General features: G+C 39.2%; 1 protein-coding gene across 2 annotated transcripts in view; it reads left to right on the top strand.

The window, feature by feature from the left end:
- Positions 1-33: 33 nt before the first annotated feature.
- cpda (carboxypeptidase D, a) overlaps positions 34-22,097 on the top strand; it is a 28,611-nt gene continuing 6,547 nt past the window's right edge. The window contains exons 1-19 of one of the 2 annotated variants that reach the window (XM_041800434.1): positions 34-829; positions 2,927-3,174; positions 9,189-9,331; positions 9,687-9,856; positions 10,247-10,641; positions 11,852-12,043; positions 12,712-12,879; positions 14,720-14,829; positions 15,024-15,126; positions 15,606-15,748; positions 15,836-16,005; positions 16,104-16,406; positions 16,536-16,731; positions 18,879-19,014; positions 19,185-19,331; positions 19,827-19,925; positions 20,038-20,099; positions 20,448-20,579; positions 20,714-20,899. In XM_041800434.1, coding sequence (XP_041656368.1) covers positions 177-829; positions 2,927-3,174; positions 9,189-9,331; positions 9,687-9,856; positions 10,247-10,641; positions 11,852-12,043; positions 12,712-12,879; positions 14,720-14,829; positions 15,024-15,126; positions 15,606-15,748; positions 15,836-16,005; positions 16,104-16,406; positions 16,536-16,731; positions 18,879-19,014; positions 19,185-19,331; positions 19,827-19,925; positions 20,038-20,099; positions 20,448-20,579; positions 20,714-20,899 — 3,756 coding nt within the window. In that variant the 5' untranslated portion in view covers positions 34-176. Of the gene's footprint in view, positions 830-2,926; positions 3,175-9,188; positions 9,332-9,686; positions 9,857-10,246; positions 10,642-11,851; positions 12,044-12,711; positions 12,880-14,719; positions 14,830-15,023; positions 15,127-15,605; positions 15,749-15,835; positions 16,006-16,103; positions 16,407-16,535; positions 16,732-18,878; positions 19,015-19,184; positions 19,332-19,826; positions 19,926-20,034; positions 20,100-20,447; positions 20,580-20,713; positions 20,900-22,097 lie in introns of both variants that reach the window. The other variant, XM_041800426.1, reaches the window with a different exon arrangement.

Here is a 22,097-nt window from a genome sequence, read left to right as displayed (position 1 = left end):
CGCCTCTCGTAACAAGAACGGAAGTAGGTGGAAACTGGCAGGCAGACCAAACCTATGGGCCAGACGCCCGATGACAGCGGAAATAGCTCAGGTGATCGTGAGATAACACGTCTGAATTATTAGACCCTGTTTTATGTTGTTTCATTCAAAAGTCCGAATGGTGTAAAAGCATCAACATGGGACACGCCTGGGAGCTTTTAATGTTGACGTCGAAACTACGGCTGCCACTTTTCGTCTTTCTTTTCTCTCTTGTTGTCTCCCCTGGTGACGCCAGTACCCGTCGCAAGCTCCGAAACGTCACCCCTTCGACCGAGGAAACGGTAGAAACTTACACCAAATACTACAATTATGTTGAATTGACTAGACGCTTACAGTCCTTAGCCCAGAGCTACCCTCATATAGCTGCCCTGTCGAGCATAGGTCAGTCCGTGGAGGGCAGGGAGCTCTGGGTGATGCGGATAACCAAGGACCCCAACACGAACGCACCAGGGAAACCCAAATTTAAATACGTCGGGAACATGCACGGAGACGAAACCGTGTCCAGGCAGGTGTTGGTGTACCTAGTGGAATACCTGTTGGCTAAATACGGAGAAGAACCGCGCATCACTGAACTGGTGAACACAACGGATATTTATATCATGCCCAGCATGAACCCGGACGGCTTTGAGAGGTCCAAAGAGGGGGACTGCAACGGCGACAGCGGAGGTCGAAATAATGCCAAAGACATGGACCTGAACAGGAGTTTTCCTGACCAGTATGATGGAGCAACTGCCAGCCCAGATACTATCCCTGAAGTCATGGCTGTCATCAGATGGATCCAGGAGAAAAAGTGAGTCTTTCTTATCAGAAAATAGAAATCTAATAGAAATGCAGACAAAATCCTACACAGCCTGAAGAGCACGACTGCGTCCTGGCTTTATGGTTGAAAGTGTGAGAATGTGTGTCACTATATTACAGTGTTAGACTTTGACTGACACTGGTTAAGCCAAATAATTTGAGTAGGCTATTTGTTTCAATAGCATGGTAAGCAAGTTTAAAAAAAAACAACAACTTAGTACTGGGAGGGAGCATTCTTCTTTCCAGATATCAAAATTACAGTAAAACTCCAGCACACTGTTGGCTTTGTAAAAATATGTTGGAAACGTTTTGATGAAATTAATTTGACACATTTATCGCAGCAATTGCGATTAACTAAGATCCCCAGTTAATGAATTCACATTCAACAAACATGTTTAAGCCACTGCAGCATCTCCCTGCAGCCACAGTGATGTAAAATAAGTCCACCACTGCTAGTTAATGTCTCATTTTAGTTGAAAAAACTCACATACAGCTCAGTTGACAAGTCAAAAGTCACCTGAACCACGGGTTATCAAACATTTACCTTTTACTATTCACATATTACCTTTTCAGTACGTTGCAAACTCTTTCTTCAGTGGTTAAGTTCATGTTAAAATCTTCAGTCTACTTGTGAAAGCAGGTCTGTATCCAAACAGGATGTCAGTTATTCTTCATTGAAGATGGTAGAAAAATCAAAAATGACCCAAAAACAGTTTTAAAAGCAAAATAGTTGAATTTATGAATGTGATTAAAGGGTGCAGAAAACTTGAGATCAATTAAATTCTTTAATCTTTTACAGCCCTGTTATTAATATTTCTTGCAACTTTCAGCTCACACTTAACATGGTCACCTTTAAACCACAACATCAGCATCGTTTGGTTGCAATATAAAAGCGAAGATCAGTTTTTATTAAAGCATTGCAAATTTCAATACTATTGATCATTAATGTAATAGAGACTAATGTTTCCAAACCCACATCAATAAATATTGCCAGTCTTACTCTCTTGTCAGAGATGCACTGTGGGGTCTCCCCAGGACCTCTGCACCCATAATCCTCTGCTTGAGGATGTGTTGCCCTTAGCACAGGCTGGAATGACTTTGGTAAACTTCATCCCAAACATCTTTGTTAATGTGTATCCAACAGATGTGTTTGGAGAGTGACAAACATTCCTGTCAACGACTAACTCAGTGAAGAACTGGAGTTCAGGACAGCCAGGACATAATAATGGGCCGAACTGAAATGGCTGATTGATTTATTGATTAATTAAAAGATAAATACTTAAGAAGGAACTATTTTGATTATCAATTTATTTTTGCAGTTATGAAAACAATGGAAGTTCTTTGGATGTGAAGGGGGTGCTAGGCTAGTGAATAGTTAAGCAACAAACACTGTAACCGAGGGCAGTTTAACCATTTCTACACTGACTGTTGTTATGTTCTCAGTCATCAAAACAAGCTGGCCAAAACAATTTCTTCAAGAAATACTACATTAAAAATGCTATTTAACTGCAACCATTAATTGGGGCTTACATACAAGTTAACTCATAATCTTCTTAGTGCAGGTGTGGCTCATACAGATGGTATGATTTACCAGATAACGAGAAAGTCTAGACTACCACCCCTACATTCACACATTTGCAGCCTGCTATAGTTTCCCTTTCTGTCTAAATCAAGGTCTGCTATGTAAAAAGCAGCATCCAATTTCTATACAAGATTAATTTAGTTAAATCCCATAGCAGAGTTCTTGTTTCATGTGTTTTGACAGATAGAAACACAACTTTTCAGCTTTATCTCCATAGAATTCTAAAATTCCTGTATGCCTATTGAAAACAGGTCATTTGTCTCTCACAGTACTGCTGCTGCTGAAGACAATTCACTGTCCTTATTTTTTGCATTAAAGCATTCTGAAGTGAACAGAAGGCTTATGTGGCCCAATGCTGCTTAAAGTAAGCAGGGCAAAAGAAATCTCTTAAATGAAAAATCTATTTTAGTGCTCAATCTCCTTCTTAATAGAACCTTGATGAAACATGTTCAAAGTATTCATTCAGTTCAAGGAGCCTTTTTCCTAAATGTGTCTTTGTCTCCTCAGATTCGTGCTGTCAGGGAACCTACATGGAGGCACTGTAGTTGCCAGTTATCCTTTTGATGACTCAGCCTCCCACCAGAAACAGGGCCACTACAGCCAGTCAGCAGATGACAGCCTGTTTCGCTACTTGGCTACAGTGTATTCACAGCACCATGCTGTGATGAAAACTGGTCATCCAAACTGCCCTGATATGATTGAGGAAAGTTTTCAAGATGGCATCACCAATGGGGCTGAGTGGTATGACGTACCTGGTAAGATGAACCCTTTTGTCATGGATTTTATTTTCTCAGGCAGGGACTGAGAAATGGTTTGTGAATTTGGAAGGGCATGTATCACAAGAGCTAAGTTGGGTCTTTGTGTCTTAAATTGATGACCTTTTGATGTAAAAGTGGGCAACAGGCAAGCAAAGCTCTAATCACAGTCTATGATCAGTCTTGATACAAATCTTACAGCCAACAACAGGTTTTTTTATTGTTGCTGTGTGTAGAGCAGATGTGGGTTTGTACAAGCAACAACCTGCCTGGAGAAGCTCACCTCAAAGCAAGTGTTGCAAATTCTTTCTCTATTAGTGTAGCACCACACAAACTATTGTGACTGAAAGATTTTCTCAGCGTATCACACGTCTAAGTCAGTTTTTAACTGATTACAAAAGCTGAAGTTACTGTATGGAGTGCAGCTTGAACAGTTTTCACACCAAAGCTGCCTAGCAACAGTTTTAAATAGCTTTATTCTTTCACACAATGACCCCAGTAAAAAAGGATATTTATCAAAGTTCAGAGTAAATGTAGGAACTGTTGCATTTCATAATGCAGCTGGGTGTGACAGTCTACATGTTTTGTGAACACACTGAAATACTCTGAAGCACTTTATAGTGAGGCCTGATTTTTGGTTGGACTGGTGTCAAAATGCTGAAAACTGTAAGAACTTAAGCTCAGGGTTGGTCTGTCAGATTCTGCAATTACTGGGTGTTAGAGCAGCACGACGTGCACCATGGCAGCTCACTCTGAGCATAGGTAGGGATTATTCTGTATCCAAGTTCTTTGATTAAGTGTCCCTTGCTAGCTAAATAAAAGCGGCTTTTTTTTTTTCCAGAATCAGTATATTGTTATTGCCATTATTCAACAACAAAATTAGATGCTTCACCTAAGTGGTACATTCATACAATTTAAACACAGCCTCATTTAGCTTATCAAATAGGAATATACATATAACATAATCAATAATGTTCTCTACATAGATCAGTCTATAAAGTCAGAGGTTGTGCACATGCTCAATAAAGTATTTCACAGTTTCAAAGGTTGAGTAAGAAATGGCTCAGGTCTTGGGTAGAAACTTGATCAGCACACTGTCTGCTTTTGTTTTGGAAGTCTGACAGAGAAGAGGGGAGGGCAGGAGAGGTAGTGATATTTGAGGCTCCAGGTTACCGCACTGCTCTTCCAAATAAAGCAGACTCATTGAGTTAAAATCTTTGTAGTGAGGAAGCAGTAGTAAAACATTCAGTATTACAAATTTCTAAGCAATTAATTGAGTGCTTTACATCAACAAAGCAAAACACAAAAGATAGTAACAGCAGAGCATAAAATATGCCATAGTAGGGACACAGACACCAAAGGAGAGCTAAAGGGGTCACGTAGAGCATGTTCTAAAAACAAACAATGACCAGGTACAGTAACTTGCAAAACAACGCAAAAGTAATCTACAGTAAGCTGATGAGGTTCTCATTTTAAAATTAAGACAACAAACATCTGCACATGAACAAGTAAAAAACCAGGAAAATGAAATGCATGATTGATCATGATTAATCACAGCGTAGCTATGTGATTAGCTGGATTAGTTTTCTCATTCAATTATCAGCCCTATTTAATAGTGCTATGAATTATATTGTTACTGTTATGGGATGATTTATCTATTTTATTTGATGATAAGATAGAGTGCATTCCTATCTTTCAATCTTAAGTAGCCTTGTTGAAGTCCATTTTGGTCTGGCTAGAGTGCAGTCAAATTGCTGACTTGACCCTTTTTAAGAACAGATTCTTGACTAATTTAAGCTTGCTGGTTCAAAAGCTACCCCTAACAAGCTTCCTGTGCAAATGTGTTTGATTTTAACCCTGAACATCACCTTATATATTTCTAAAGAGTTCACCCTTTGCAGGTATTATTCCATTATGCTGATACCTATCACACTGTTTGCTAGCTTTAGATTATAACCAAAGCACTCTTGTTCTCCTCTTTTAGGTGAATGCCACTGTTGTTGTTTCCTAGCTTGAAAGGAGGTATTTGGGCAGGCAAGCTTCAGGCTGTATTATTAGCTAGTCATTATACCTCTAACCAAAAATGTTTGTATATCAAGATAGGATGAACTACTAGAAGGAAAACCAGGTGAATGGACAATTCTTGTGTCTGTCTGACCTGGCTCATTACTCTGAATGGGCAATGTCAGTGCTGCTAAAACTGGGCTAATGGCAGATGATGAATCGGTCAGGACTTTGTGTGTCATAATGGGAGGCTCAGGCATGGAGCCAGCACAAGGAGTTAGGAACAGGAGCCTTTTTGTTTGGCAGTTTAGGCTTGAAATAATTATTCAGCTTGAAATGTGATGTTGACTCTTGATCTCCTGACACAGTCTAGCTGCAGAGAAGAATTATCGTTACTTTTAAACCGCAGGGTTTTGTCCAATTATTTGAAATTTTTTGTGTAGTATGAAACTTTTTCCAGCTCTTTGTGTCACAGAATTTCAATTTTATTGTGCTACTTTGTATCAAAATCAGAGTTTAAACTTTTTATAGGTCATTAAATCTGCAGGCTTAGTAATTGCAATCTGATATGTCTCTATAAGCACATGTGACTGTGTTTAGGAAAACAAGGGAACAAAGTCCAGAATGTTGTTTGACTGTAGTACAACTCAATGGCTGTGATAATCTAAAGATCCAGATTTGCATGTGGAAAATAAGGACACACTCAGAATCAGAAATAGGCTACTTAACTTATCCTGGAGGGAAATTCAGTTGTTACAGACAGTGGCTTTTGTACACACTGTAGCAGTGGGAAATATGGGAATATGAATAGAAACATGAGCAGAATAAGAAAAACAAACACAAAGGAGTCATTTAAATAAAACAAAGAATACTAAAAAAAAAGCAATGTAAAAAGAGCAGTATTACAAAAGTCAGCATGTAGCAGCTTCATTTAGCATGCTGTTCAACTGCTAGGTCATGCCTATCATGGAGACTGGGGGCCATGCACAGAACTCCTTGTCCAGTCAGGTCATGCAAGAGAAAATCCATCTCCAACCACCTTAAAAATGTGCTTTAGTATGACTTTAAGAAATTCCATTCAGCATGTTTTCAGTCGGACTAACGTGGGAACCTGACTGTGTTTTAAAGGTCCAGCCTTAGACTAATACAATAATTAAACATATGTAAATGCATGTTAACAAACTCTTAGTTTGAAGAAAGGTGACTGAGGTCATCCTTTATTGTTAACACCCCCGCTCTCAGCACAGCACATTCAGGTGCTTTTCTGTCCTGTGTCTTCCTGCTAAGTTCAGGGTGTGCCACTGGATCCGGGACATGGGCAGGATATTTGAGGTTGGGTCTTTGTGTGTGCATGTTTGCTGTGTTCCATCTGCATAGGAGATGCTGTTTACTCTAGAGCAATGGTATTTGATTGAGTTTGAACAACTTAAAAGTCACTTAGCTAAGAGGGATGCCTTCAGTCTTGTGACCCAGAGAAAACACCTTCATATGGATTGTCAGGTTGTAGAAGCCCAGCCCAGATTTCCACACACAGCCAGGGGGGTTGTTTGCTCATCATTAGCAGGTGATATTTTCTAATGGCTTTCCAGCTCTGTTGGGGGTTAAATCTCAAATGAATCACCTCAGCACATCTCTTATTACCACTTCTATTCAAAATAAGCTCAGAGGGCATGGTCCCTATTGTCCTAGGTGTGTTTGCACCCACCTGCTTAGTAAGTACAGGTAAAGTACTGAAACAAAGGGGATGTCCTTTTCTGTATTCATCAGTAATAAGCTTGTCTGTTCTCTCTGTTCTCTGCTCCATTCTCCCAGACTCCTGGGTAAATGCTGGCTAAGAAAACATGGTTTGTGAGGATTTCTTTCTTCTTAAATTGCCATGTCCAGTTTCCAGTAAAATACTTGGCTGCCGGTCCATCCTTGTGGAGTTTCAGATTGCTGAACAGCTGTGGGTTGACCATTGGTGACTCAGGGGAACTTGTACTTCTAGCTTGTATTTTTTTGGTTTGCATGTGCTCAAAGCCTTTACTGCTTCACAGCCTGCTGTTTTTTCTCCTTAACTTTAAAGGGAAGCTTTGTAATTTTCTTTACAGCAATTCTTCCTATTTCCAGTCAGTGAGGAGGTTTTAAGGGGGCACATAAGACTTTTGTAATGTAGAGTGCTGAACCACTGGATTTTAAATATTTGAGTATCAATGTATTCATGTTACATTTATAACGTAAAATTGGAGTCTTTGCTGAGTTATTTGTCAGTGTTTACTGGTTGAGCTCTTTGACTCTGACTGCTGGCAAACGGAGGCTTGTTTTATTGGGTTCTTGTGGCCACTCGACAGGCAGTCATGGCAACCCTCCAGCCTGGGTGAGTGGCTGCCTGCTGTCGCTCCAATGGGATGGTCGGCAGAACAACCTGCCCTCCTGTGTGTCTCTCCTTTTTGCTCACAGGAGGGCTCACTGATTGGCTGGCAAACTGCAGATGTCATGGCTTGATGCCACGTTAAACACAGTCTTTAAAATGTGGCACTGAGGAGCCAAAGACGGGGCTTCTTTCTCTGCCAACTGAGTGGCCAGGCACATTTGGGGGTTTCTTTTTGGTAATCAATACTGACTAAAAAATTACTTTAGTAAATGTTTTTACAGATGACATTTAGGATGCTTTGACCTCAGTGACCAAACTTTGAAAGAAAGTTTATGCTCACAGTTGCACAAATGAACTCCATTTATCTGCCCTGATTCAGGGCTGTATGTTAACTTTATTTACCCATTGCACTGGTGGAACAGAGGTTGACAATCTTGTAGCTCAGAAGAAAAACTTGTGGCTCCACATATAAAATGTTTGTTACATCTCTAAAACCAACCAGTAACTGACTAATATGTATAATAAGTGAATTTACTTTAAGAAACAAAACAAACACAGCTTAAATAACAACCTTCCACTGATGATTAATGACGCACGTACGCCCTGAGCCTGCCCGGTCTGTATTGGCAGCTGCAGGTCTCTTATTCGCCATCATATCAGCTACATAACTGCTCATACTCCAGATGCAGAGGACAGGAGGGAATAACATACAACTTGAGTTTAAAATGTGCCAGAAATATAGAATTAAAGAACTGGGTATGAATTTCAAATATCCAGGAAAAGTCGAGTGGGAGGTTTTTGGGGCTAAAGGTTAAAACTAAAATCACATCTGCATGCCTGGCAAGCACAGATACCCCTCCCACTTTGTCATTGCACCAGTGTGATGAGGTAAAAAAATCTTTTCTAGCATGTGCGACATACACAGTGCTGAAGAAATTTATTAGACCACCCTAACCCTAACCAAAGTAAGGTTTATGCCACAGCTGCCCTAAATTAACAGCATTGGTAATTATCAAAATCATTTTTTATGTTTCTACAATGGTTAATACACCAATATGTAGAAGCTCTTTATCCCAAATGATATTTTTAATGCTAAAATATAATTATTATTGTTATCCATGAATTTTCAAATTTACTGATTTACAAAAAACCTGAAAAAATGGTAAAGCATATTAATATTTCTTGATTAATATGTCAAATTATAGTTATTTACTTGCATTCCTGAACAGAAAAATGGGTTTTAGTGGTTGAATGTTATGCTTGATTTATTTCTGACTTCTTAGAGAAGCCCAGTGAGCCGGCTCAAATTTGGATGAATTCAGTTTGAAATTCCTCATTCCTGTTCAAAATGGTAAAACGTAGAGCGCTCACTGAAAATGAAAGAGTCCGCATTAAAGCACTTGATGATGATGGATGGTCTTTGAGACAAATATGACAGATGGTATAAAAAATTGTTAAGCACTGTATGTTCCACTATACAGCCTTGCTTATACTATTAACTATAATCAAGAAGATCATTTACTGTGCATGTTTTTTCTTTAAGTGATAGCACACATGGTGTCGGCATTGATTCCTCTCAGCTAAGTTTAATGTTTTTTTTAAGGACTCTTAGCCATTTTCCATTGCTTGTTTACTAAAGTGCTAGTCTATTGTGTAGGTGGGATGCAGGATTATAACTACCTCTATGGGAACTGTCTGGAAATCACCATGGAGTTGAGCTGCTGTAAATACCCTCCTGCCTCCGAGCTGCAGAAGGAATGGGATCTGAACAGGGAATCACTGCTAGTTTACATTGAACAGGTAGGTAATAACACTACTTTAATAATGGCAAAATTTATTTTTGTATGTTTTCTGGTTGTTGATTTTAGATTTATTTTCTTAAAAATGTATTTAACCAGGAAAACCTCCTTGAGATTAAGAATTTCATTTAGAAAGAGTATCATGGCTGAGATGGGTGGCAGCAATGCATCTACAACCTGATGCATCTTCCTCCAATGTCTTCAATCTACTTCAAAAACAATTTTAAGCGACCAGATCTAAAGACACAAATTTCTTGCAGCAGATTCCTGGCTACAGGAGCACAGAAGTACAACACTACAAGGAAGCCTGTCTGATAATAAGTGTTCTTGATAATTAAAATGCTGCTGTCTTGCAGGTCCATATAGGGGTTCATGGCTATGTGAAAGAGGCCATCGATGGTTCTGCTGTTGTTAACGCCAGCATCTTAGTAGAAGGCATTCACCATAACCTGACTTCAGGAGATTATGGGGAATACTACCGCCTCCTTATTCCAGGAACATACAACATCACAGCTGTCGCTCCAGGGTGAGAAGTGCCTTTGAACCTACCTCACATTGCAGGTTTTAAAGTCAGAACTCATGCATTGTTCAACAACCCTAACAAAACTTTGTGTTTCAAATTTAATTTCTTCAGTGACAATAAAAAAATTGTAATCAAGCTTTTCAGATGAACAGACAATGAAGCTCAGTTGCCAGTTTTTCCCACAAGTACAGCACTAAAGCAAAACAAGTTACTTCCTCTTGTGGTTGTTCAGTCACTTCCTTGTTGAAAGTTAAAAAAAAAAGCTGCACCGACCAGTTTTTTTTTTTTTTTTTTTTTTTTTTTAATCTTACAGCATCTCTTTTATCTTATTTTGCCACTCCCTGGTGGAGTTTGAATCATCATGCATATATTTTTGTCTTCTGTCTCCCACAGATACACATCAATTACACTGAAGGGAGTCCAGGTTTTGGAGGGCAAGGCTACAGAACTTAACTTCACATTAACTCCTGTGGTCAGTGAGGTGGCAAGCAGCTATACTACGACTTCATCCTCAATAACAGCCACTAAAAATCCAGACACCTCCACCACCACCAACTCCTCTTCCTCTACCAAGAACACTAACAGCACCTCTGTGCCTCCAAATGAGAAGGAGACTGTCCAGCCAGAGGAGTTTCGTCACCACAACTATGCAGACATGGAGCTCTTCTTACGCAAGTACAAGAGCGAGTTTCCTTTGATCACACATCTTTACACTGTCGGACGCTCCGTGGAAGGCCATGAGCTCTATGTGATGGTCATCTCAGACAACCCCACTGTCCATGAGCATGGTATGTCTTACATGGTTGCCTCAATAAATGTGTAAAACACACAACCCCATTTCCTTAAAAGGATGTTGTGTAAAATGCAAATTAAACATAACAAACAAAAATAAAAGAAAATCAAGAAAATTATCCTATCAGACGCTCTGGATGCTTTGTCATATCCCTCTTTCCTTGTTCTTTGCCCACCTCAATATGAGCAATAGAAAAACAGGAACAGGGCGAAGGGGGAAAACATACAGCATTGCTTGCACGTTGTCAAGGTTCTAAGATTGAAATTCGTGTAATCAGGCTGATTTTGTTGCTGATGCTGGCTCGCTTCGTATCCAGTTAGGACTCAGTATAAGAAAGTTAAAGGGTTCTCTGTGAAAGATGTGCAACAAAAATTTGGAAAGACCTGCCCAAGGAGCTTGCAGATTTAGTAATGTCTTTTTAATGCCTTTTTAAATTATCTATTCATTTTCATCAGTCTTTTATTCGTTCTGCTGATCTCTTCTATTTATCCATGTCTTATCCTTTTGTTGCTGTCTTAACACCCTCTGTTTTTATCATTTACTATTTTAACTGACTTTAAAGATTGTTTGTGTCATTTCCATTCCTTTCAAATGTGTTAATTTTGTTTACTTTTGTACTTCAATTTTCTCCAACATTTTTTGCTTATGCCTTTAAAGGTGCTATATAAATCAATGTAGTTTTATTTTTATTTTTTTTCTCAATGAAAATTGCAAAGTTTCTTGGGATTTTAACATCTCAATAATATCTAATATATACATTAAAAGACTCAGTGAATCTGCAGAAATCTCTATATGTGTGACACTGGATGGCAAAAAAGCTAAAATGGTCCAGTTTCAAAATTACAGAAAGGCTTTAAGAGTGTTAAAATGTTAAAAACAGGTGATGCTACAAAGTGTTAAACATGACGCTCTGCCAACTTTTTTGTACCGTTTGGCTGTGATCAAATTGGACATGGGCGTATACTTTTTAGAACAATTCAAACAATCTTTCACTCTCAAATTTTGATATTAGTCTCTGTGCTATTTACAAATGAATGTGGGCTTTAAATGTTTGGAAACAATTCACGCTGTTTTGATTTATGTTTCACATGCCCTATTTTTTTAAATGAATAACATTATACATATTTTTGTTTACTTGTTGTGAGAACCTTGGTTTTCCATGTGGATTAATCAATCTGACTTCATTCTTTTTGTGTCTGTGTCAGGTGAGCCCGAGTTCAAGTATATTGCTAACATGCATGGTAATGAAGTGGTGGGCCGTGAGTTAATGCTCAACCTCATTGAGTACCTGTGCCGTAATTATGGCACCAACCAGGAGGTCACAACGCTGGTTGACAACACTCGCATTCACATCATGCCTTCTATGAACCCGGATGGCTACGAGGTAGCCAATGAAGGTAGGAGAAAAGACACGTGAGCAAAAATTAAAAGTAATTATAGAGGCAATAAGAAAGTGGCATTTCCTGAAAGCTGGTGTTAGATATATTACTGTGGATAAATGAGAAAAAGGTGTATAATGACAAGTGTTGTACAGTAATTTGATCACCTAAGTAACATCCTTGGGGTTTGCTGCTTATGCTATCAAATGTACAACTGTCTTCAGTGAAACAGGTCCTGAAAAATATCCAAAGTACAAACATAAACGTGGTAATCATGCGGGATCACAAACAAGTTACAAACTAGTTCCTACACCAGCTGTTTGTGACTTTATGAGGTAGGCATTTTAGCATTTTTCTGCAATATTTTGCAAGTAAGCTGTTTTTCTGATTTCACCAGCAAGATGCAACACCCTTATTTCCTTAGACACAGCAGGACTCACCTCATCTGGTTGTTTGCAACCACTGAAGATGCACCATCCTCCTTTTCTTTGAAAACAAAAGTAACAGAAAGCACTTCCTTTGTCTGCCTGTGTTAGTACATGCTATATGATAGCAGTGGCTGTAGCCTTACAGGGAGAAAACAGGGACTGTTGCTGAGATTTTTCACCTTTCTAAGCAGGAACATGATGTGGTTACAAATGGAGATACATGCCAGCCACTCATCACAAGTAACTGCTTCTTTACAGGTGATGTGAAAGGCTACATAGGGCGCAACAACAGCAACAACTTTGACCTGAACCGCAACTTCCCTGACCAGTTTGTCACCATCACAGCGCCCAGACAGCCAGAGACCATTGCTGTGATGAACTGGCTGAAGAGCACCCCCTTTGTTCTGTCAGCCAACCTCCATGGAGGTAAAGCCCTTCTGTAAACTCTGGAAGGAATTAATTGCCTTTTTGTGTCACAGTTACTTGTTGATTGTTATACTTTGTTTACGTTGTTAACAGATTGAAATTGTTTTCTTGTTTTTTCTTTATTTTTTCGTAGATGGTAATAAGACAAAGGATTTTTTAGTTGATGGTATAAAGAGGATTACTGCTTATACAGTCATGGACGAAAGTATTGGCGCCCCTGAAATTTGTCCAGAAAATACACCATTTCTCCCAGAAATTGTTGCAATTACAAATGTTTTTGGTATACATGTGTTTATTGCCTTTATGTGCATTGGAGCAACTCAAAAAATCCAAAGAAAAAAGACAAAATTGACATAATTTTACACAAAACTCAAAAAATGGACCAGACAAAATTATTGGCACCCTTTTTAAAACTGTGGGTAAATCATTTTATTTCAAGCATGTGCTTTAAACTCACCTGTGGCAGTAACAGGTGCTGGCAATCTAGAAATCACACCTGAAGCCAATACGAATGTATAAAAGTTGACTCAGCCTTTGTGTTGTGTGCCTGTGTGTGTCACACCCAGCATGGAGAAGAGAAAGAAGAGCCCAGAGTTGTCTGAGGACTTATGAAGCAAAATTGTGGAAAAATATGAACAATCTCAAGGTTTCAAGACCACCTCTGGAGATCTAGAGATTCCTTTGTCCACTGTGCGTAATATAATCAAGAAGTTTATAACCCATGACACTGTGGCTAATCTCCCTGGACGTGGATAGAAGAGAAAACCTACAAAAGAGTTGGAATGGTGGACAAACATCCTCAGTGAACTTCCACACAAATTCAGGCTGTCCTGCAGACACAGGGTGCAAAAGTGTCAGCTTGGACCATACGTCTTAATCTGAATGAGATGAAGCGCTATGGCAGGACACCCAGGAGAACCCCACTGCTGACAAAGAGACATAAAAAAAACAGACTGGAGTTTGCCAAAATGTACCTGAGTAAGCCTCAATCCTTCTGGGAGAACATTTTGAGGACAGATGAGACTAAGGTAGAGCATCATGGAAAAGCATGTCATTCTACTGTTTACATAAAATGGAATGAGGCCTACAAAGAAAAGAACACAGTACCTACAGTCAAACATGGTGGAGGTTCAAGGATGTTTTGGGGTTATTTTGCTGCCTCTGGCACTGGGTGCCTTGACTGTGTGCAAGCAATCATGAAATCTGGAGACTATCAAAAAATTTTGGGCCGCAATGTAGGGCCTAGTGTCAGAGAGCTGGGTCAGAGGTCATGGGTTTGCCAGCAGGACAATGACCCCAAACATACCTCAAAAAGCACCAAGAAATGGTTGGAGACAAAGCACTGGAGAGTTCTGAAGTGGCCAGCAATGAGTCTGGATCTAAATACCATTGAACCCCTATAGAGATCTTAAAACTGCTGTTGCAAGAAGCACCCTACAAATCTGAGAGACCTGGAGCAGTTTGCAAAAGAAGAGTGGTCCAGAATTCCAGCTGAGAGGTGTAAGGAGCTTGTTGATGGTTGTAGGAAGTGATTGGTTTCAGATATTTTTTCCAAGGGTGTGCAACCAAATATTATGTTGAGGGTGCCAATAATTTTGTCTGGCACATTTTTTGAGTTTTGTGTAAAATTATGTCAATTTTGTCTTTTTTCTTTGGATTTTTTGTGTTGCTCCAATGCGCATAAAGGCAATAAACACATGTATACCAAAAACATTTGTAATTGCAACGATTTCTGGGAGAAATGGTGTATTTTCTGGAAAAATTCCAGGGGTGCCAGTAATTTCATCCATGACTGTATTACAGTGGTTTGCTCTGTCTTATCTTTGTGTTGTAAATTTAGGTTCCTTGGTGGTCAACTACCCTTACGATGATGACAAAAAAGGACAGAATCAGTACAGTCAGTCCCCTGATGACAAAGTCTTTCAGCAGGTGTCCAGAGCATACTCACAGGTAAGTGGACATTCTCTCTGTTGGATCTTGTGCAGCCAAGGATAATGTCTAAGTTTGGTTTCATGGTGTATTTAAAATCAAAGAAATTAAAATGCTGAGCTGGAACTGAAAAATCCTGTCGATGCTGTTTGATAACTCAAGTACAGCAGTTCTCATGATTAACTTTTTCTCACTTGTGTGCTGTGTTTTTGCAGGAGAATCCTCTGATGCACAAAGGACACCCTTGTGAGGATCTCTACCCTGAGGAGTATTTTGAGGACGGCATCACCAATGGTGCCAACTGGTACAGCGTTCCAGGTATGCCCACAACCCTCAAGGTACTCATCTGATCACCATATTCATTACTTACTCAAGATCTCAACATAAGTCCCTGTTATATTGAATGTTTTGATTAAGATCATCTGTAAGCATTTTTATAAAAAACATATGCCACCAGAATCTTTTACCAATTTAAAATGGTCTTTTATAGCCTGTCAATGCATTAAAGGTTGATATTATTGATATTTGTTTAGTTTTTTCCAGTGTAGTCAGTTGATTGTTCTTCAAAGGAGCATTCCCTCCAAAATAATTTTGCATTACTGTTTTGAAGACTTGTTGACACTGAGAATGAAATGTTAAAAGCAAATTCGACTGCATCTTATTCCTATAAGAGTTTTTTATGCTTCTGTGCATTAAAACTTAAAACTTAAGTGATAATAAAATCACTTCAACCTCCAACTTGTGGTTTAAAATAAAGTCATGTTTGAGATGGAGTTTAAAGAGCACTTCTTCTTTAGGTGGCATGCAGGACTGGAACTACTTAAACACCAACTGTTTTGAGGTGACCATTGAGCTGGGTTGTGTGAAATACCCCATGGCTAAAGACCTGCCAAAATACTGGGAACAAAACAGACGATCCCTGCTTCAGTTTATCCACCAGGTAATAAGCGTTAATCTTTACAGTACTGTCAGTTTCCCACTTAAGTCTTTCACTCACTCACATCCCTGTGATAATCTCTCTCTATAGGTTCACACCGGAGTAAAAGGGACTGTGTCTGACATCAGGGATGGCACTGGAATTCCCAATGCTACCATAAGTGTGGAGGAGATCGACCACAATGTCAGCACAGCACGCACTGGAGACTACTGGAGACTGCTGACTCCTGGAACCTACTACATCACAGCCTCTGCCCATGGGTAAGATTTAAACTTCCAAAAGAAAAAATAGATGCATTACATTTTTATGATATTTTCTCTTATTTTAAACAATGCCAACTTTAACTTTCTTTTTCCAGATATGCATCTGTAAAGACTTATGCCACTATTCCAGAGGATGGAGTAGAGGTTGTGAACTTTAAATTGACACGTAGTCACTCTGAACCCTATGGTAATTCTTCTGAGGGAGCCCAGCCCACACAGAACCCCTCTGAGAAGGAGTTTGAGAGTTTGATTGAGAAACTCTCCTCGGACCCTGGTTTGGAAGAGCTGGTCAAGAACACAGCCACTGAGGGCAGCTTCCGTTACAGACGCTACAAAGATATGTCAAGCTTTTTGAAAGGCCTTACTCTGAACTTTCCTAAGATAACGTCTTTACGTAGGTAGGCAGGTTTTGTCTTTTCTTTATAGCTTTCAAATTTCTTTGCCAAAAGTCAATGCTGATCATCTCTGCTCTGTTTACTTAAGTTATATAATAACCTGTATTTTGTTTTCTCATTATCTGTTTCCAGCTTTGGCCAAAGTGTTGAGTTCAGAACCATTTGGGTTCTGGAAATCTCCAACAGACCAGAGGAAGCTGAACCATCAGAGCCAAAGATACGTTTTGAAGCAGGGATCCATGGCAATGCCCCAGTGAGCACAGAGCTGCTGCTGGAGTTTGCTGCCCTCTTGTGTATCAATTATGGCAAGGATCCAGCCATCACCAGGGTGAGTATACTTCTCAGACAGCAACGAGCAATGAGCTACGGTTGCAGAGCAGGGTTTTCACTAATTGTAACATTTTGATCTTGCGTCTGAGGCAGTGTTTATTTTGTCAACTAAAACTCTGACTGAAAATTAGTCGACAACCTTTTTTTCCATGAGAAAGATGAATCTAAGGGCACACTCACACTATGCCATCCATGCTTTATTCGTACCGTGTTAAAGCCCATTTGACCCCCCCCCCCTTTGGCCCGCACTCACTCTACTCAATACATCCAGGCCTGAGCACGGATACATCACCGATGTCATCACATGAAGCATCCACTGTTGATGAATTTATACTTGTTGATGACTCAGTATACATAAATATTGTTTTTAGGCTTTAACATAGCAACAGATTTATACGATATCTGATCTGACACATGGGTTATTTCAGCTGACCTGAGATCAGTAGGCTACCTTAACTATATAGAGCCCAGTGAAAAGAGAGAGAAAGAGAGAGAGATAGAGAGAGGTTCATTGTGGAGAGTTATTCCTCAGCATGGCGCCTAATCTTGAACTGATCATTCTCCTGCTGAATGAAATCCTGACTTTTGGACTCGTTTGGACCCCTACAGCCGTTCTTGTACGTGTCCGTATGCTATCTGAGTCCCCCTGGCATTCCTTTATGTGCCATGATGTGCCATCTCTCTGCATAATTTTTTTATAGCTTTCGGTGCTGCACCAAACAAGCTCTCATCTCAAAGAACAACCTGTGTCCAGAGCAGGATTTAATCTTTAATTAAAAGATTATTTACTGCAACGTGAGCAATTTTAACCATCTGATGAGAGCTGGAGGTGAATATGCCACAGGATTTATAAATTATGTTCTGTTCAAACGTCATTGATCAAGACCACAATTTCACTTTTTGATGACATAAAATAGAGTCATAGGTGAATTAATATAGTGTATAATAGTTTGGCATTATAATTTCATAATAAAGAGAGGTTAAATCAGCCGTGTGATTAACCCCGCCACACACTTGTCCAGGTATTTGGCAGACTGTCCTTTATGTGTGGAGGATGAAAGGTATTTGTTATCCTGTGAACTGCTGTTTGTGGCTCAATCAAGGGAAGAAGCTTTATTTCACAAACCAGAAAATACCTCTCACAGTCATTAAAACCTGACTTTGCTAGAAACTGGTCAGAAATATGGACTGGGCTGGGATTCATTACAGTAGAACGAGGTCGTAGTGGAGCTGTGCGAAGTTAAATTCTTCAGCTCTGATAAAATCTTTGTAACTTGTTGAAATAAGATTAGACAAATTATATAGATCTCTCTTTATTTCTCTCAAAAAAATCCTGCCTTCTTTATCTCTCTTTAGGACAGTGTGTCTGTTGAGCATGTAGCTGCTGCCTGGTGTGCTCTGTGCACTCTGAAGCAGGTCCTTTTGTTGTTAATTCAGGTTAGGTCACATTCCAGCACTAGGGCTCCCTCATTTGCATCCATGCCGTGCCTAGGCCCACTTCATCCTTCCGTGCCAGGGCTGTGAAGCATGCTGCGCCCAAGCACGGAACGAATGTACTTACACTGGTCAAACGTACTGGACTTTAGGCTCAAACGGGACCAGGCATGGTAAGGATGGCCTACTGTGAGTGCAACCTAAGACTTGCTAAAATTGAAGGTTAATGACTAAAATTCTGACAAAACGAGACTAAAATGTTATTTAGTTTTTGTCCGATATTCAGAATCCATTATATTTCTTCACATTGGGTAAATATGTCAAAACGCAGTGTATCTGTAGCTCTTTAGCCTCTCAGATGTAGTAAGCAGGGTCCCAGGTTCGGCAGTGCACAGAAGAGGCTAATATGATTTAATACAAGAATCAGGCAAGCGAACAGATGTTTGGACTTAAAGTTAAGACTGAAATTTAAGGACTTTTTATGGACTAAAACTGGACTTAAATGTATTTTAGTTTTTGCCAGCTAAAACTAGATTAAAACTATAAAGTGTGGAAATGACAAAAATACGACTAAAACTAAAAGGCATGCAATCTCAAGACAAAGACTAAGACTAAAATTGAAATAGCTGTCAAAATGAACGCTGCTTTGAGTGTAAGAGTTGTTTAGTTTTTCAGGTCAGTAACTGTTCCTTCCTTCTTTTCCTTTCCCAGCTGGTCAATGAGACACGGATCGTCATTGTGCCGTCTATCAACCCAGATGGAAGAGAGCTGGCTATTGAGAAACAGTGCACTTCCACTCGGGGAATGAATAATGCTAATGGGAAGGACCTGGACACAGATTTCTTTGGTCAGTTGTTTGAAAATGCTTTTTAGACAACTTGATGAAGAGACAGACACTGATAAAGACGAGAAATTATTCAATCAACTCTTGGGAATGTTTCAAATTCATGTCAAAACTTTCACAGCCTACTCTATCAACCTCATTTCCTGTCCATGATTTGTTTTCCCCTGTTTTAGGCAATGCATCACAGCGTGTTGTCAAGGCCCAACCAGAGACCAGAGCCATGATGGACTTGATTTTAGATAAAGGCTACACTCTCTCTGTGGCACTGGATGGAGGCTCCCTGGTGGCTACCTATCCTTATGACAAGCCTGTACAGTCTGGTAAGACCTTAATGCAGAAACAACTTTGACTTTGATTCATGTTTTCAACACTGTAAAAGAAACTTTCCTGTGAGTTCAATTACAAGCAGTAATTTACTCATGTAGATATAAATGTATGTTTAAAATGGGGCCATGTTTGATATTGCACACAGTTGTGGTCAGCATATTTGACAGAAATTATTTTCTTCTATCTGGCACCATCTACAGGAGAAACATGGTATTTTGAGCTTTGATGGCTTAACAATGTCTTGATTCTTCCAGTTAGGCTTTAAACTTTCTCTTTGTCACACATAATCTTGAAAAATTAAATGTAGTCCCAACACTAATGTACTCTTCTTCATGTCTTTGAAAGTGTATAAAGTTAAAATCATTATTAGTCTGTGTTTTATACTTAACTACAACAAAATAGAAAATCACAACAAATCTCTTTGATTTTTGTTGTTTAACATTTATTAAAGAGTTTTTCTGTGTGAACTTTTTTTTTCTTTATTTCAGTTGAAAACGAAGGGACATTGAAGTATCTGGCAGGCGTTTATGCCAGCAACCATCCAAAGATGCACCTGGGGGACACTGGATGTTTAAATAATGGCCAGAGTACATCACTTGCACTTTAAATAAATCATTTAGTTATGATGCTTTTGAGTATAAATCATTAATAATATTGCAGATATTAACAGCAGAAATAAACTTCTCTGTTACTCAGTAGGTAACATCCCAGATGGCGTGATGAGGGCAGCAGAGAGACAGAGTCACATGGGGAGCATGAAGGTAATTCTCTCTGATTTTACTGTTGGGTTTGGTGTTTTACTAAGTGCTCTGTAGCAACAGAATGACAAAGCTAATTAATAATCATATCAGTATGTAAATATAGTATTAAAACTCAAAAATCAATAAAAAGCAGGTCCAAACTTGTGCATTTAAAAGGTACTTAGAAGAAGACAGCGCATTGGCCTCACTGAGCTCCTCTTTTAGGGGGCTCCCCAACTTAGGGGCCCGTACAGAAAAGGCTTGGTCACCTTTAGTTAATTTTATTTTATTTGCAAAAACGGAGAAGTAAAGCAAGTCAGAAAAAGGTGTGTGCCCGATGATGTTTCATGTATTTATGTGTTCTTTCAGGACTTCAGTATGGACTTTGGGCACTGTCCTGAGATCACAGTGTACACTGGCTGCTGTTTGTATCCCCCTGCTGAGCAGCTGGCTACTCTGTGGGCTGAGAACAAGAAAGCTCTCCTCAGGATGCTGGTTGAGGTATAATGTGGGATTTAGTCAAAACAGTTATTAGAAAGTTAATGTTTCTACTTACAAGTCTTAAACACTGTATTGTAGCCTTTTCATAAGGTGTTCAACGTGTTGAATTTTCCCTCTGTTTGTACCTCATCCAGGTCCATAAAGGGGTGCGCGGTGTGGTGAGGGATAGGACTGGAAAGCCTATTGTTGGGGCGATCATTGTTCTGAATGGGGGAGTGAGGGTCTTCACTTCAGAGGGTGGATACTTCCATGCCCTGCTGGCTCCCGGCAACCACAACATTGAAGCTGTTGCAGATGGCTACCAACAACAACGACAAGAGGTACACAGTTGTACTCTTTATACATGGTTTACTGTTCTAGCAAGGACTGTGCTTACTTTCAGAGGATGTGCAATAGGATACAGTTTACATCAGTAAGAATGGAAATTACTGTCACTTGAAATTTATGCAGAACCTTGCTACACAGCTACGTGAATTAAACTAGAAGTTAGGTGGGGCTGGTGCTTTAAGTCTTATGTTTGAAGTTTCAGAGGCTGTTTTTACATGACTACATCACCAGCTTAATCTGCAAAGTGAATCTGGTGTAAAGCAGTTTGTATTCTCAGTTTCAGCTGTAGATTATCTGAATAGCACCATTTCATAGTTGTTTGTTTTGACAGTTGGCATTATAGGTCCTCTGCTTAGGTATTAAGGAAAGTTTTGGAACTGTATCAATATGAAATTAAAGACTAAGAATGAACCCATGTTACAGTTACACATACTGTTTAGATATTTCACAACATCATCTGTACAGTAACTGAAAAACAATGACAAAGCTTTAAGGTTTGCAGCAAAAAAGTACATTATTGAATTCTCCATTTTTATGAAGTAAAAGTGTCAGACCAAATACATATACCTGCCTACACTGTTGAAATCATGTGGGGAGCCTGAAGCAAAGGGTTTAAGTTAATAAAGATTTAATAACTAGCACAGTATTTCTAACTGCATATTGGCTGGAGCTTCAGAAAGCCTGGGTATGTTTTCCTTGCCTCATAGTACAAACTTTATGCCCTGCAACAAAGTGTAAATAGGCCATGACAATATTAATGATTTGAAAAAATATCAGCATTTCATGTTGATGGAGATAAGTAAAACCAAAGTCTTACAGTATTTGGTTTGAATATTTTTATGACAGTGTTGAAAGCTTTGTCCACATTTCAGCCTCATGTGCTCTGAACAGCTGATATAAATACACAAACACAATTGTGCCTACATAATTCAAATAGTTGACTGACTTTAAGCAAATAGTTTGATGTACCAAGAACATAAACCCTTATTTTAAATGCAACACGGGCAGATTTTTACCCTTACAGCTGGTGCATAATAGTCTTGAACAGGATTTTGATGCTACTCTGTCAAACATTTGACATTTCTTTCTTTAACTAATTGAACAAGTCTTCCGAGTAGCATTTCAAATAGAACAGGAAACCTGAAATAACATATAAAGAGACAAAAATAAAACAAAATTTCAACATACTCA

This window comes from Cheilinus undulatus, linkage group 2, assembly GCF_018320785.1.
Source record: "Cheilinus undulatus linkage group 2, ASM1832078v1, whole genome shotgun sequence".
Taxonomy (NCBI): Eukaryota; Metazoa; Chordata; class Actinopteri; order Labriformes; family Labridae; genus Cheilinus; species Cheilinus undulatus.
This window is presented reverse-complemented; position numbering and strand designations above follow the sequence as displayed.